The following is a 17119-nucleotide window of genomic DNA, read 5'->3' on the forward strand; positions in this document are numbered from 1 at the left end:
TTTTGATATAAGATTTTACTTGGGTCAACTTAAAATGATCATATCTCTTAGAATATAAAGAGTTACGTGGCTCATAACCTATCAAATTAAAGGTATTTCAATCTTCTTTCCAACGCCACCAATTTTGCGTCAATATGAGTTCCAAGTAGAAAGTTATGACCATTTTAGTAACCTGATACAATGCAGTGACGAATTTGCCAACGTGAAAACACTAAGAAGGGTCGTTTTTATCTTTTTACCTCAAAGAGCATCCTAAACGAAATTTTTGACTAATTAAAGACACAAAACAATCAGATTTTCATCTCTTAATCCATCATTCTCTTCTATCTCAAACACTAAGGCAAAACCCTAAGGAAAAAAATCAAAGTAGAAGACTCCATTCAAGATTCTTTCAATCTTTTTTCAAGATTCTTCTTCAAGGTAAGTCCTTCTCCAAGAATTTCATTCTTTCTAGCTCAATTTTCTTTATACAATTATGAATCATTTATGAGAATCTTAATTCTTGGTCATAGAGTTTCAAGAAATCTGAAGAAAGGTTTTCTTGATTTTTCTTCTTCAAGCTAGGATTTCAAGGCTTCTAATCAAGTTCTTCTTCAAGATTCTTCAAGAACCTTGTTCTGGAGTTCTTCCAGGTATGTAAGACTATCATAGTGTTGAACTAGTTTGTCCTCACGCCCTACATCTACTTTCAATTTAGTAAAAGAGTAATCTAGGTTTCTATCCCTAGATTTGAGTATTCTTGAGATGAGTTGATTTTGAGTTCCTGATTCTATTTTTGAAATTCTATTCCTAATTATTGAATTGTTATATGTTATGCATTAAGATTCTTGGGTAGATTCGTTCATGTCTATATTTCAACATGAACCATATGAATTGAGTATTTTTGAGATGAGAAGTATCGTTGAGTTCTTGAGTCCTTGAGTTTTGAGTATTGTGCTTCTATATTGTTATTGAAATCCTTGAGTTGATTTGTTCATGTCTATAATTCAACATGAATCCTATTTTGAGTTATAAATCTTGAGAAGCTTTTTAAAGCCAACACTTGAGTTTTAAACTGAGTTTTTGAGGAAGTAAAGATGAGTTTTGAGAAAGAGTTTTTAAAACATGATTAGTATGACAGTCGAGTATGACATTAATGTTTAAGCAGTATGGTATCTAGATATGCCATCAATGTTTATGCAGTATGACTTCCCGAGTCATTAATATATTTTGAGAAAGAGTTTTCAAATATGAATTGAGTAAGAGTATAAGGGAATTAAGTATTCCCAAAGGTATCTGTTTTTACATTGAGAAAAGAAAATTTTTGATTTCTAGATGAGCTAATGAGTTCAGAGATACCTCTTTTAAGAGGATAGGTTGAGCAATTATCTCAAACCAAAGGAAGTATATTTTTTTAAACATTGAGCATGAGTATATATTATTAGGAGCAGTATTGAGCACCGATATGGGGATGAGTTCAGACAACTCACATTCCTCATAAACCATGTATGCCAACATGGATACAAGATCATATTTTTTAGATGAATCCTAAGTGTTTTCAGGCAAAGCTTAGTGAATCCACTTAGTTGAGGTGTTCTATACCCCGGCAAGGTATAGGACAGTTCTGGCAGTGTGGGCGATACGTTGTATCATCACGTAGCTCATAGTGATGGTTATCGGTTAGAGAATCTCCCAAATATAGTTAAAAGTATATTTTTATTATATCACTTAATATGTTGAGTTCAGAGATGAGCAAGTATTTTTGTAAAGTTTTAATGATTTCACTGATTTATTTCTTTACATTCATTTGAGTTTATACCTATATCTATTGCAGTCCTTTTATTCAACTATTTGTTATTCAACTATATTACATACTTGTACATTCAATGTACTGATGTCATTTGACTTGCATCTTTTAATGATGCAGATACAGGTTCTTAGGATCCTCAACAAAAGTCTGTTGAGATCACTTCATCCACTCATCAGCTTTCGAGTGAGGTCTCCTTGCTTCTGGAGGACTCCAATTTTATAAGTTGTTAGTAATAATTCCCTTAAGGAGTCATGGGTCTTGTCCCAACACTCATCTTTGTATAGTAGAGGCTTTATAGATAGACAGTTTTGGAGAGTCTTTCAATTTTCAAATGTTTCATTTAAACTTATGTTTCATACTCAGTATATTCAACGAAGTTTTGTGATTCAGTAAACTGTTTTTTTTTTAAACATTCATTTCAATTTGATGCTTATGTATGCTTGAGTTAGTCTTCCTCTTGTAGTCAGCCAAGATGAGGGTTCGATTGGGGGCCAGCAATGGCTCTCGAGTGTCAATCACGTCCAGGATGTAGGCTCGGGTCGTGACAGAAGTAATGGAATTTGAATATTTTGTGATGTTATCATGTTTGCTTTAAGATTTTATTTAAAAATCATTTTTACGCAAAATATATAGGAAAGTTGAGGTGGAAAAAATTTCATTTTTTCAAAGTTTAGATCAATTCGTATTGAAAAATTTTGGTTCCAAGAACAAACTCAAAATTTAAATAGTCATTCAAATGCATTTTAGATTTTGAAATCTAGCATTTTATCATTTATTGAAAAATTGACTTAAAAAAACATTTAAAATGGTAGAATTGTAAATTTACTTAGCTTCTTAATGCAAGTAAAATCTAAAAAAATGACATATATATAAAAAGGAATAGAGGGAGTCTTTTTACAAACACACTCTAATGTATGGGGTGTGTCTTCTCCACCCTCCAACACACTTCATCAGTTCATCTTTACACGCATAGCCTTCATCCCCACCATCCAACACTTCTACCTCCCCACCCCACCTCTCATAATTTTTATTTACCTACCAAACACAAGAAAATAAGTGAATTTCACTTTCTAATAAAAAAAAACTATAAAAATTACATAAATATGATGGTGTTAAGAGCTTATTACATTCTATTATTTTTCAAATTACAAAAAATCCCTTAAAATTATAGAATCTCGGATAAATAAAAAAACCTACGGATACATAGCTCACGAATGTATACAAGAGGGGGGGGGGGGGATTTATTCGAAAGAGAACATGGATGTATCCGAGAGGAAATTTTTGTATTTTTTTAAATGGTAGGAAATTTTAGAGATTATGTGTGAATTTAGACCATTTTTCCAAAATAATTTCCTTAAATGCACTAGTCTTGTCTTTGATAATGTTTTTCCAAATGTGACATCTAACTTTTTTTTATTCTGTTTCACCTGCCTGCCCATAATTCCTTTGTAGAATCTATCAATTTCTTCAGGAACAACTAAATGATGGCAAGCATTGGGCAAATAAAAAAAAAAAAAGTGACCAAAAGAATGAATTATTTAAAGTTGAATGTGACATCCTTAATACACAATTTTAAAAAATTCCAAAAACATACATGTATATTGTAATAATCTAGTGAGTACGTGAAAGCTTAAAAGAGAAAATACAAAGCCTCTATTGCTTCATTAGTAAACTGTTCAACACTACGATAGCATATTGCCAAGTGCAAAAAATTATGTTGCTAAAATAATATAACAAAAAAAAGGAGAGAAAAGATTAACGATTTTTCTGCTCCCCTCTCTCCATTCTGTTTGCTCCCGCGGAACTATAGCTCAAGGATATTCACAAGAAGACCACGAAGAAACATCGATATCCAAAATATGTTTCATGCAACTTTCTCCCTTCACCAAGGTTTTCATGATACTCTGAAGTGTTTTGATAACTCCTGATAGTATTGTATTTGCTGCATCCGCCCCAAAAAGAAAAGAAAAAAAAAAACAGAAACAGTATAATAAGACCAAATAGGATTTAGCATACAATCATAAATGCCTTAACTTGTAGTCTATAGAAGATTTCAGGTCACAGAATCAGATGTACCTCATTGGAGACAGATGGAGAAACTTTTTCCAAAGCGCGTTTGAAATGTGACTCCTTAATAATCGATGATGTGTCACCACAACCTGTAGCCATGGCTGTCAATTTATCTTCAAGTGCAACCATTGCAGCTTCATTCATCTAGCACATTTAAGCAATTACTAAAAGTCAATAAAGGAAACACACCTTTGATAAAAGTATCAACCATGAAAAAAAGTTATGAGACAAGTTCCATTCGCTTCATTCTATTTTATAACCTTTTTTTGGGGGGGTGGGTAGTAAAGGCAGGTAAAACAAGCATGTTAAAAGATGAACAAACCAGTGCTGCTAGGTCTGCTCCACTAAAATTTTTACAGGCATCATCTCTTCCAATGGTCATCAAGTCGACACTAGAATCTATAGGCTTCTTCCGGGCAAGAGCTTTTAAAATTAGTACACGCTCATCTGGACTAGGTAGAGGGACATATAGGAGTCTCCCTAACCTTCCAGGTCGAAGAATAGCTTGGTCCATGACTTCAGGCCTGCAAAAATGATAACAAGAATAAGCACCAAAATAAGATGTGAAAAACCAAAGGCACAATTACCCAGAAGAACGAAAAATACCTATTTGTGGCACCAATCACATAAACACCTTTTCTCTGATCAGCACCGTCTAGTTCTATTAGTAGCTGCAATTATTAGAGAAGTTTCACACTTGCAAAGGTTAAGAAGAATATAATGTCAATTTTTGTCAAGAACATACGCCCAATCATACAAACCTGATTCAAAAGCCTTTCAACGACCCAACCTCCTTCTTTACCACGCTTAGTTGTCAATGCATCCATCTGTAAAAATATGAAAGGATAAAAACAGATGTAACAGACAAGGAAAAAAGGTTGACAATCATGTGTTTTTCACAAAAGTTTTCTATTTTTCCGTTTTCTATTATTACTACCTCCGTCCACTTTACTTCTCTACTATACTAAAAATAGATGTCCACTTTTACTTTTCCGGTTTGGAAAACCAAGAGACAATTTACCCTTACTATTAAGTACGGATCATTTCCAATTCATTTCCCAATGACTGAGATGAGTTATAATAAGGGGTGATATAGTAAAAGTAACATTTTATTTATTGCGTCTTAAGGGGCGTGACAAGTCAAACATGGACACAAGTAGTTTTTTTTTGTGCAATTAAGCCATCACGACAAAACTTCGCACTCATATTTGAACACTGTACTAGTGTACTATGTATTAGATTTTGTGGCAAGCATCTTACAAGCGCACTAGAATTTTGAAAGTTTCTATTTTTGTATATTCTATTATTAATTTGGGTACTGAAGCAACACTGTAGAACATTCTCTCATATCTGAACACATTGTACTATGTGTTAAGACTTAATAGCAAGCATCTTACAGATGCATGTAGAATTTTGTAAAAAATAAAAATGAGTGAACACTTCTGCAGTACTTTTGAAGGTGGACGGACTCATAAAATGAGAAGATGACAGAACTAAGTGTGTTTAAGTTGGAAAGAGTGATAAGCACCTCATCGAAGAATAGAATGCATGGAGCACATGTCCTTGCACGGGTAAATAATGTCCGAATAGTTAGCTCACTTTCACCAACATACTTGTTCAAAATTTCAGGTCCCTGGTCGGAGGAGATAAGTAAATGAGAAAACATGACATGCCTCAGTCGTGCAAAACATTAGAAAAAGCAGTCATTTAAGAAAATAGAAATTTGCAAGAACCTTAATGTGTATAAAATTTGCTCCAGCTTCATTAGCAACAGCCTTGGCAATTAATGTTTTACCGCATCCCGGGGGACCATAAAGCAAGAATCCTGTTTCCAAGTCCACTCCAAAACCCTGAAATATGAAACAACTTTTAGAAGTTTTATACTAGGTGTACTCATAAGAAAAATTAACAAACAATTTGAGGTTAAGGCACTAAAAACCAGCACATAACTGGTCCTAACTTGGATTTTTGCAATCATCAACTGATAGCTCACTAAACTTGTAACACAGAGGATGCTTACTAAAGGAAATGCATGAATTTTACAACTAAAGGGCAAGCATTTATTTGTTAGTGAATCCTCCCAACCAGTGGCGAATCCAGGATTTTCATACAGGGTTTGAAAAATAAAAGTATAAACGTGTGAATAAGCCAACAAAACACAATTCCAAGAAGTAGTAGTATATAGTTTATAGGTACAAAAAGTTAATTCCGTTACATGAAACCTTTTAGACTGTTTGGATTTTTTTTCACGTTTGGATTTTTTTGGGTTTAAATCTACTCTTTTAGCACGTTTTATTTTTTAAAAAGAAAACGTTAAAGATTGGTCCTAAAATCAAATGAAGAGAAGCTAAAAAAAAGAAAATGTTCACAATGGGATTCAAACCCTAGACGCGAGGGTCAATTTAAAAAGAGATCTACCACTACACTACAGCTTGCTTCTTGTTCATGAGGGGGTTCAAAATTAATATATCTACATAAATACAGAAAATTCACTTTACATACAGTGTAATATTTTGCCGAGGGGGTTCGGGTGAACCCCCTCGAACTCATGTGGGTCCACCCCTGCTCCCAACGACTTTTGCAATCATCAACTGATAGCTTACTAAACTTAAAACACATAGGATGCTTGCTAAGGGAAATGCAAGAATTTTACGAAGTCCCATCCAAAGGGAAAGCATTTATTTGTTAGTGAACTCCCAACCTAGTAGCAGTGTTCCCGATGAACATAAGTCCCATCGGACATTTGCAACTACAGTTGTGACAAAGCTGGACGCATTGGTAGGACCAAGGACACAATCATATAGTTAAGAGAGAGTACAAGTGATCACACCAAAAAGAACACATGGTCCAGCACATTATGCTCAGGGGTGTCGAGAAGATGATGGAAGGCTCTTCACTACTTAAAAAAGATATGTAACAGTACAACTCTGGTATTCCATGCTGCAGAGAAGTTCTATAAGGATGGCAACTAAACTCCATGTTAACATTGATAATTTAAAGATCCTCTGCAATGGAATAGGCAGCCAGCTTAAACTTGGCCAAAGAAAAGGATAAATGCCCAAAGAAAGAAGATGGACAAAATAAACAAGTAAATAAATGCACCCAACATGAGATAAAGGGAAAGGAAAAAAGCATCACATAAGGAGGTCTTAAATGAAAATTATCAAGCCAATCAGCTGACAAACCAGTGCAGTATTTATATCTGAATGTTCAACATAATTTAAGAGAATTACTGACCATGTAATCTTTAGGATTCTTTATACGCCTGACAATGTAACGGTCAAAGTCATGTCTCAATGAATCAAGGCCTCCAACATCTTCCCACTTAACATTTGGGATTGCGGAGAAACCTTCTCTTCTAGATGAAGGTTGAATCAATTTAGCTGCTTCCTGCATATTATCAAATGAGTTTTAGCAGGCTACATGAAATAGCTTGTTTCAGATTTTACATAGAAGGTAATCCCATACCCAGAAAGAGAGTATCAGATACTAGGTTACTAAACAACTAAATATATATTAAGCATGCCAAACTTAATCCCCTTTTTTGATAAGGGTAGTGTTCGAGCCAGCTTCATGCACCTGATTAGTTCACTGGTTACCTGCTACTTCCACAAGAAAAGTTCTGGGGTACCTCCATACACAAAAGACTTCAAAAAATGGGAAGAAATCAACCAACTTTTTTGTGCCTTTGTTGAAACTTGAACCCTGGTCATGCGTGCTAGGTTTTATCCTTGATCGCCTTACCCATATACGTATCGTTAAATTCTCTTAACACACATAAGTTTCATATGATAATGCTCTTAAAGGATGATGTGGCCCCCTTTCTAGACTGCCAAACTTGATCTTGAATTTCTCAGTCTAAAAGGAGGATGCATCATCCTTTAAGAGCATTACCATGTGAAGATTATAAATATTAAGTGAATTAAAAACATGGGTAAAGCAATTTATTATCATATATTAAACTGTGAAAGTTGAAACCAACCACTACAATTATGAGACAGTAGAAAAGGTGGTTTTTGAAGATGCATGTAAATGAAAAACCATGGTGTTTATATGTAGTTTCAGTGACAGGATATAAAATGTCAAATGGCAATTACCTACAGCAATTTAGGATCACAAGTCACAACCTAAAAATATTTCTCATAAAGATAAATCAAGATTCTCTGCATCATACCTCAAAATCAGCCATAAAAATGCTCAGCTTTTCCATCTCTTCAGGTGACCATGGCTTTCTCCACCATTCTTCGGCATCTTCACCATCTGACAATTCTCTTGAAAGCTCAACCTTCCTCTCGTCTATTATCCTCTTCATTGCCAAGTTACCTGCCTTGTTAGTTAGAGCAGCCAAGTCTGCTCCGACAAATCCTGGGGTTGATCTAGCTATCTTAGTGAGATCAAATGCACCTTCAACTCTTAGGTTACGTGTAAGCACAGACAAAATTTGCACCCTTGCATTTTCATCTGGAATACCCAAGACGATTTCACGGTCGAATCGTCCAGGCCTCCTCAATGCTGGGTCAATAGCATCAGGTCTATTTGTCGCCCCAATTACTAGGACATAACCAGGTCCACCATTAGATCCGTCTGATTTTGCTTCATTATTTCTTTTATCAGTGGCTAGAGCAGTTCCCTTTGCATCATCAGGTTTTACAAGTCTATGTGACTCATCCATGCACGTCATTAGCTGTGTTACAATGCGCCGCTCCATTTCTCTCTGTAAATTTTCTCTTTTGGCAGCAATTGCATCAATCTCATCAATAAACACAATAGAAGGTGCTGTCCGGTATGCTTTTGAGAACAGTTCCCTTATGTTCTCTTCTGATGCACCTGAAATGGAGAACTACCCAATTAAAATGCCCTTAAATTGAAAGTAATAAGAAAACACACACCCACTCCTTAGAGCACTCAAGACTGTCATAATACTGAATGATGCCCCATAATTAATGCTAAAATAGCAGGCTTACGGATTTCCAAGAATATTCTCGCATATTCATTTTCTAAGGGGGAACACACCTCAAATATTACTAGCAACTCTATGCTACAAAATTGCTGCTAATAGAAAATTAGTAACGCAAAACGAAATCAAACATCAAACAGTTAGCTTCACCTGTAATTCCAGAAACCAATTATGTGATAAATTATGCTTGCAAAGATAGAATCATGACATGATCGAATAAGAAAGATCAAGAATCAGTCTCACCTGAAACTCCAGAGACCAACTCAGTAGCAGATAGTTTGTAGAATGGAACTCGAGTCTCATTGGCAATAGCATGAGCTAGTTTTGTTTTACCACAGCCTGGTGGCCCGTGTAAGAGTATCCCTGACATAGGCCTAACTCCAAGATGCTTAGTCAGCTGAGGATGGTACAATGGAACAATCACCTCCATTTTCAATTCCTCCAACACTCCATCCATTCCTCCTAAATCCTTAAACTTTGGCCCATCAACATTCCCTTCACTATCCCCAAACCTTTCCCCCTCTACTCCTCCTCCTCCTAAATCCTTCGTGGCTCCGTTTCTTCGTTGTCCTCCTCCTTTAGACATAACAAGTTTCTTCCTTTTTTCATCATTATTGTCATGAATGACCTCGTATTCAATTTTTTTGGACTTGGGAGTACCATTAACCTGTTGATTGTACGTATGTCGAAGCATAGACTTCATTAAATCAGGCTTTTCTTCCAATTTCTCTCCATAAATAGCATCGGAAGACGAAGAAGAGTAAGAATCATCACTATCGGAGGTACTTGCTAGAGTCGTCGAAGACGAACCGTCCCCTTCCTGCTTCTTTTTTTGACTACTCATTATATGCTTCTTCTCAAGGAGCTGCAATCGCTGCTCGCTGCCGTCTCTTTTTGGCTTCTTTTTCGGAGGCGTTACTTCTTCAGTTGAGTTAGGGTTTGAAGTCTGGAGCTGCAGAACATCTTGCACCCGTTTTGTAAACGGCTGTAACTTTTCGCGGGAATACTTGTGATAAGATGAACGGAGGTGGTCGACGAGATCTTCAACGGAGAGGTAATTGTTCTTACAGGACTCAATGTGGCCGCGAAGCTCTCGATCGAACGACGACGAAAGTGACCTCCGTCCACCGCCACGCCCTCCCCTTCCCATCTCTTCTGTGCCGGCGGCCGATGCTTAGTACTAAGGTTTAACAATTTTCTGTTTTCCTTAGCACTTCGACCAGAATTTATCACTTTTTCGAAAAATTAATTTACTTTATTTGAAAAAGAGAACACGGTCATGAAAATTTTAAACACTATAACTGAAAATTTTATACACAATTTAAAGTCAAAATCCTATTTTCACTTTTGCTAATATTACTCTCTTTTTTTTTCAAATGCTATCCCAAAACATATAATTTTATAAAAATAACTACACTTAAATTGTATTTCATGTGTTTTTTAGGAAAAATACATTTAAATATTCAAATACTATTTACAAAAAGTATAACGAAACCTAACTTCAACTTTAAAATTACAAATAAAGTGAAAAGAAAATATTTACAATAGTATATAATATTTCATTTATGAGATTAAATCTTGAAAGGGTATAAGAAATGTTTCCTATATTACCAAAAAATCGATTGAAACTAGTATTTGACACTATGTGACTAGTTATTTGAGATATTACTTTTCTAAAACAAATTTGATGTCTTTTAGTAAATTAAAGTATTTTTTCTAGTTTTTTAAAAATGAGGGTATAAATCATATTTTTTAAAAGTACATTCAAATTTTAAATATTTTCTTACAAAAAGTATTGTCAAATACAATTCAAAATAAAGAACTTGCTTTATTTACTTTTACTTGTTCACTTTTTCAACAACAATATACTAATTGAAATCCCGAGGCTTAGGGAGATAAAGTGTACGCAGACTTACCTCTAACTTGTGGAAGTAGAAAAACTCTTTTCGAAAGACCTTCACCCCAAGTGCATCAAGCCAAAGTAAAAAAAGATGAAAATAATGAAGAAAGACATCAATAAATAATAAAAGCATTGTAAAGTCTACAAGAAAGAAACAAGGCGAAATGGTCTGATGGACTCTTATACTTGTATAAATTTGTATTCTAGACCTTTCTACTTAATCTTTTGCCAACTGAACCCTTAAACTCAACTAAAATGAGTTTTTCAAACCCTCTGTCCACTGACCAAGCTTACGTGACATCTATTTTGATGACTCAATTATAGTGTGTGGTATCACAGTTAAAAAGGCGAGTGAGAGCAATGAATTTGCTATAAAAATAATTAAATAATAAAAAGATAAAAAAGGGAAAAACAAATTAAAGTTCCCAACCCCTCCCTTTTCTTCTCCCTTGGCCGGCGTTCTTAGAAAACAGTACAGATCTCGGCGTCCATTACGACGTCTTTTTCGTCTGCATCTTCGCTCATTCCATCCATTGAACCTCTGTTAATGATTAGGCGTTTTGGTGAGTTTTAGCGGTGTCAATGAAAGTTTCAGATGTTGAACAAGAAGGCTAATTTTGCTACGGTGGCTATGGGTCTTCCATGGTGGTTATGTGATGTGATTTTGCTTTGGTGGAGATTTTCTCCGATGGCTTGCTCCGCCCATTCTATCCATAGATTTCTTTTTTCTGGGTTTGATTGTGCATGGTCTTCTTCTTCGAGCCTAAAAAATCTACCATAAAATTCAACATTAAGAAAACGTTGTCCATTTAATTAGTTTTGAGATCTGAGTTTAACTTGTGGCTTTCTAAGCTTCATAGACATTTTTCAAAGAAGAAAAGAACTAGAGAAGGGATAATTTTTTGTTAGTTTATATAGTAAGTGTTAAGTAAGCTTATAGAAGTGGAATCCGTCAAATTTGTCTAGCTTAAGCATGTTAGGCTGAAACTATCATTGAAAAAAAATCTTGTTTTTTATGTTGTTTTTACTCTGCTGTAGGATAAATTTTTAGCTTGCCCAGATTATTTTTTCAATTGAAGTTCAAGGAACAAAGAAATTGATTCTAAAAAATAATAGCTATGTTTCACTGTCTCATTTGAGAGATTAGTTTTTGGTTTCCATTTTCTCTCTCTGCGTTTGGTGGTTGTGGGTTGATGGAGGTGGATGAAAAGTGAGAGAAATAATTATTTTATTTTATTTTTTAAATTTAAAATTTATTATTTTTATCTTTTACTTGAGTGACATTTTTAGTCAATAATTAAAAAATAGGCCAAAGTCATCTGTAGCCACTCAAAGTTGTCCTCATTATTCATTTAGACACCTCAACTACACCTAGTACCTATTGAACACCTCTACCACCCCAGATTTGAACCATCTAAGCATTTTTTGCCTATATGGCAAATTGTTTGTGATTCACGCAAATTAGGCGCGTGAATTGTTTTTTCTCCCATTTTTTACCCTGCATTTAAGACATCCAACGTTAACTTGGATATTTTAACATTAAAATCTTCTTCTTCCCCCAAATACATTTTAGAACCCTAATCCCCAATTCTCTCTTCTTCCTCTAAATATCCAATGTTTCTCTCTTCTAAATCAGTTGTGTTTTATCAAATGTCACAAAGTTCAGTGAATATCGAGGAAGTCGATGTATGTAAGTGTGGTTATTATTGTCGACTAAAAACTTCGAGGACTCAATTGAACCCAGGTCATCGATTTTTTGGATGCAAAGCATCAAATGTTTGTAGTTATTTGAACAAAGACTACTGTTATTGTATTATTTGAAAAATCAACATTTTTGTATATTTATTACTGTTATGTGGTTTGTAGGAAAATGGTGGATGTGGCTATTTTAAATGGATTGATCCGTCACTTGAAAATGTTGATGAATCATCCTTAATGAATAGATTCATAGATGGTCATAATCCGATTGATCGACTAAAGAGAAAAGTGAAAGAGCTTGAAGAAGAAAGGGATTCTTTGAAATTTCAATTGAATGAAAATGAAGAGAAGATGATGGTATTGAACAAGAAGCTCAAGGAAGTTAAACTCCAAAGGGATTGGGAAAATGTCAAATTTAACCGAGTTGTGATTGTTTTTCTTTGTCTGCTAACTATAAAATGGTTCTTTAATATTGTGTAGTTCAAAATTGTAGTACTTAATTGTTTAGTTTTGCAGTAGTTAGGAGGCTATTTCACGTAATTAGTGTTGTACTTAATTGGTCTGTTAAGTTCATATTTTATATCAAATTGGAAGTTTGAATGTGAATTGATCAGTGTCTCTTTTGTAACTTCTAGTGTGAATTGATCAGTTTCTCTTTTATAACTTGCCTCTGTTTTATAACTTGCCTATAACTTGCCTCTGTTTGTTAACTTGCCCTGTGTTCTAACTTGCCCTGTGTTCTGAAATTAGTTCTGGGATCGACTTGCCCTGTGTAGTTGTTGTTCAAAAACTGAGCTAATAACACAAATGCATGGCTGGAAAATACATAACACAAAGTCATGGTTGAAAAATACATAACACAAATGCATTGAGAGGTAATAAAAAACCATTGTCTTGCATGGTTCAAAAATACATAGTCTTGCTAACACAAAGGCATGGTTCAAAAATACATCACACGAGTGTTCAAAATAAACTAAAGAGTAGCTTGTTGAAGACCCTTTTAACATGGGCCAAAATCATAACAACTTTTCAAATGAACTACTTTTAGTTTTTCCTGTTTGCTTTCATTTGTTGCAACTGTGAGGTGCTGACTGCATCTTTTCCCTTCCATTTTAGGCCACGAGGTTTAAAGCCAATGTCTATATTGGTTGGAGAAGCACTCTTCAATTTTGTTGGCCCATGTAGAATCTTCTCACTTGATGTACCAGGCTGTAATATAAGAAAGAAAGTGTAAGATAAGGTAAGATCATAATATAGCTATCAGAATATACACCAAAACAGAGTAAACATACATTAAATACTTGGGCTCCAGTTGTAGGATTAGAGTAAACACCAAAACCAGTTGCAGGCCTTCTGTTACCTCCAGTAGCAGCAGCAAATGAGGCAGAATTGTACGGTCTTTTGTGACCTGATAAAGGTGGCAGTTGACTAGAAGAACTATCACTTTCAGTAACAATTGGGGTCCCTCTTACATTAGCTTTTTTTCTTCCCAATCCTCTTCCAGTCCCAACTTGAACCCTATTTTGAGGACGTCTTGGCACAGATTCTGTGTCAGCACAAATAGAACTTGGTTGACTTGATTGTGTAGTTGCATATGTGGTTCTGAAAGTAGAATGCGATGGACCTCCCATTGTAGACTATATAGCATAAATAAGGATATATGAATAACTTGTAGATCAATCAGAAAATGTAAATGAATTATTAAATCTAATCTTACTGTTGTTTGAGTAGTTCTTGGCACAGCAGTGGTATCAGCACAAACAGAACTTTGTTGACTTGATTGTGTTCTAACCTATTGAACAAAAATAAGGAGATATGAATAACTTATACAATGAAAATTAATGCAAATGAATATGTAAATCAAATCTTACTCCTGTTTGAGAATAACTTTGTTGGCTTGAATTTCCTTGACTTGTAGGTTGAGAAGTGCTCCCCCTCGTATACTATGTCACCACAAAATAAAATATATGATTATAATATATATAAACTTTTAAGCAATTTACAAATGTGAATATGAAGTATTACTTACTCTTGCACACACAGCTTTGTTATGACCAGTTTTCTTGCATATGGTACATGTCATCTTTACTCCTTTTCTTGAAAGTTTCCCCCATTTTTTTGGCTCATCCTTACTCTTTCTTCTCTTCTTGCCAGGTCTGCCTGGCATTTTTCTTGGTTTTGGAGGCTCTATTGATGGATTTGTAGTTTCAGGCCACATCCTCATATTGGGAATAGGTTGGATAAAATGGATGTAAGCCTTGAGAAATGTTTCCTTCTTATACCAGTGCTCTACATGTTGATCAGGATCTTGATTCAAGTAATAATAAGCACAAATAGCATGAGGGCAAGGAATACCTCTCAACATCCACAACCTACAGTCACAATGTTTCTTCTCCAAGTCAACAACAAATGAATATTCCCCCTCACTAATCTCAAAACCATTCAACCCATTCCATTGAACATTACAATTATTTGAATACTCCTTGTTTCTTTCTAGTATTGCCCTTGCCATAGGTGCAATGTCTGATATCCATGTTTCAGCAAATTTGATCATGTCTATATGTCTGTTCATCATTTTATGCCTAATATCCTCTAACATGGTAATAATTGATTTATGTCTAGCAGCTAAGATCCAAGAATTGAAAGTCTCACACATGTTATTTTCTACAACATCACACTTGGAGTGAGTTTGGAAAAAGGCCCTAGACCAATTTCTGGGATCATAATGTAGCAAGTCCTCTGTTATTTCCTTCTTACCTAGCTTGGACATTGCATGAACTTCTTCTCCAAACTTGACTTCAAAGGAGGCCTTTGAGCATCTCCAAAACTGTTTCCTTCTTTCTTCTCCTTTCCAGTTCACATGCCAGTTACTCCATATATGTCTAGCACACATCCTTTTCTCAGCATTTGGTAACAACTCTGACAAGACAGGAATAAGTCCCTAACAAAAAATATGTACAAAATAAGTAATTGAAGAAGTAAAGATCAAATTAAAACTAAAATATAAAAAATTGTATAATCAATACCTTTTGCATATCTGACATTACAGTCAAACCTTCACCAGTTCCCAAGTTTAGATCAGCAATTAAATACCTTATGAACCAGCTCCAACTATGTTTTGTTTCTGTATCCACAACTGCCCAGGCAATGGGATACATTTGATTGTTCCCATTCTTTCCAACAGCAACTAATAGCTCACCTTTACAAGCTCCCTTAAGAAAACAACCATCAAATCCAATTATATTCCTACACCCCTCCAACCATCCTTGCTTAAATGCATGAAAGCACACATAAAAATACACAAAAAGGTTCTTTCCTGGTTCAGTTTCCTTATCAATTTTTACCCAACAAGAGCTTCCAGGATTGGTTTGTTTGATCATATCTGCATAGTCACATAATCTGGCAAATTCGACTTTCCAATCACCCATGTTTTCCTTCATAATCCTCTGTTTAGCCCTGTAACAAAGAGTCTTACCAACATAAAGACCCAATGTCTTTCTAACCAAATCTTGAATTTCCCAAATCCTTATGTATGGTTGAGATACAATTCTGTCCTTAAACTTTCTAGCAATTAACTTTGAATTACACAACTTGTTCCTGTTTAATGGAATACACTTGTGAACAGGATGATAGTTCTTCACAATGAAATCACCTGAGTCCCTGTGAATGGAAGCATATAACAACCACTTACAGTTAGCATTTTTGCACTTCACCCTCACTCTATGTTTTTCATTAGGTCTTAACTTTATCTGCCTCCTGTACTCTACAACATAATCTGCCACTGCTTTCCTGAACTGATTTGCACCCTCAAAGACCATTCCAAGCTCAAATATTGAAACTTTACAATCTTCATCATACCTAACTTTTTTGCTTCTCCTTCTAGTAGGTATATCTACTCCCCTAACAGCATCCACATCTAGTTGTTCATCACTATCATCACTCCAACAGTCTGAGCTATCAATATAATCCTCATCTCCACCTAATTTTCCTGCATATTTGTCAGTTTTATTTTTTCCAATATCCTCAAAGCCTCTATCTATACCACCAGCCTCTCCAACTGGTATTTCTTCAAATTCAGTAGCCTTTTTTCTCTGTTTTTTGTTTCTTCTTTCTTGTCTAAAAGCTCTCAACTGCTCATCAATATCTGAACCATCTTCTGAAGGTATATCTAGATCTGAATCACTACTCAAGAAATCAGATTCACCTTCTCCACCTAGGTTATCATCCACACCATCTCTACCTAGGTTATCATCCACACCCTCTTCACCAATGTTAACATCAACACCCTCACCACCAAGGTTAACAACCTCACCTTCTCCACTTAGGTCAATAGCCTCACCTTCTCCACCTAAGTTAACAGCCTCACCCTCTTCACCAAGGTCAACATCAACACCTTCACCACCAACATTAGTTAGATAGCCTCTAGGTCCCTCAGTGTCAAGTAAGGGTTCATCTAATACATGACAGACAAATACTTCAAAAGTGGCCTCATGTTTTAAGTCTTTAATTAGGTGTAGGAGATGTTGGTCAGTTGTAATTAGGACCCATTTTTTATTCAATAAATCCTTCACATAAAAGCCTCCAACAGTTTCATACCCTAATTCTTTAGTATAATACAGTAGTTCCAAAATGGAAAAGTGGTCCTTAATAATATACCTGAGTGCAGACACACAGTTTCCAACATAAGTAGGGACAGATATCTCGG

The 17119-nt window shown here is 35.2% G+C and overlaps 1 protein-coding gene across 1 annotated transcript; it reads right to left on the reverse strand.

Moving 5' to 3' along the window:
- Positions 1-3310: 3310 nt before the first annotated feature.
- On the reverse strand, positions 3311-9966 carry LOC125872124 (cell division control protein 48 homolog C). The gene is made up of 10 exons (XM_049552806.1): positions 9060-9966; positions 8034-8686; positions 7097-7249; positions 5593-5709; positions 5388-5492; positions 4621-4686; positions 4466-4530; positions 4182-4383; positions 3866-4003; positions 3311-3731 (listed from the first exon to the last, which is right to left on the reverse strand). Exons 1-10 carry the CDS (start codon positions 9964-9966, stop codon positions 3684-3686), a joined length of 2454 nt encoding a protein of 817 aa, XP_049408763.1. The 3' UTR covers positions 3311-3683.
- Between the last annotated feature and the right edge of the window lie 7153 nt (positions 9967-17119).

Source organism: Solanum stenotomum, chromosome 1, assembly GCF_019186545.1.
Source record: "Solanum stenotomum isolate F172 chromosome 1, ASM1918654v1, whole genome shotgun sequence".
NCBI classification, from domain to species: Eukaryota; Viridiplantae; Streptophyta; class Magnoliopsida; order Solanales; family Solanaceae; genus Solanum; species Solanum stenotomum.

Excerpts from the sequence above, each read along its gene's own strand:
- LOC125872124 (XM_049552806.1), bottom strand. The coding sequence starts at position 9,966 with ATGGGAAGGGGAGGGCGTGGCGGTGGACGGAGGTCACTTTCGTCGTCG. Across the intron at positions 5,710-7,096 it reads AGAATCCTAAAGATTACATG|GGTTTTGGAGTGGACTTGGA; the intron begins GTCAGTAATTCT and ends TTCATATTTCAG. Across the intron at positions 4,004-4,181 it reads GAGCAGACCTAGCAGCACTG|ATGAATGAAGCTGCAATGGT; the intron begins GTTTGTTCATCT and ends TAAATGTGCTAG.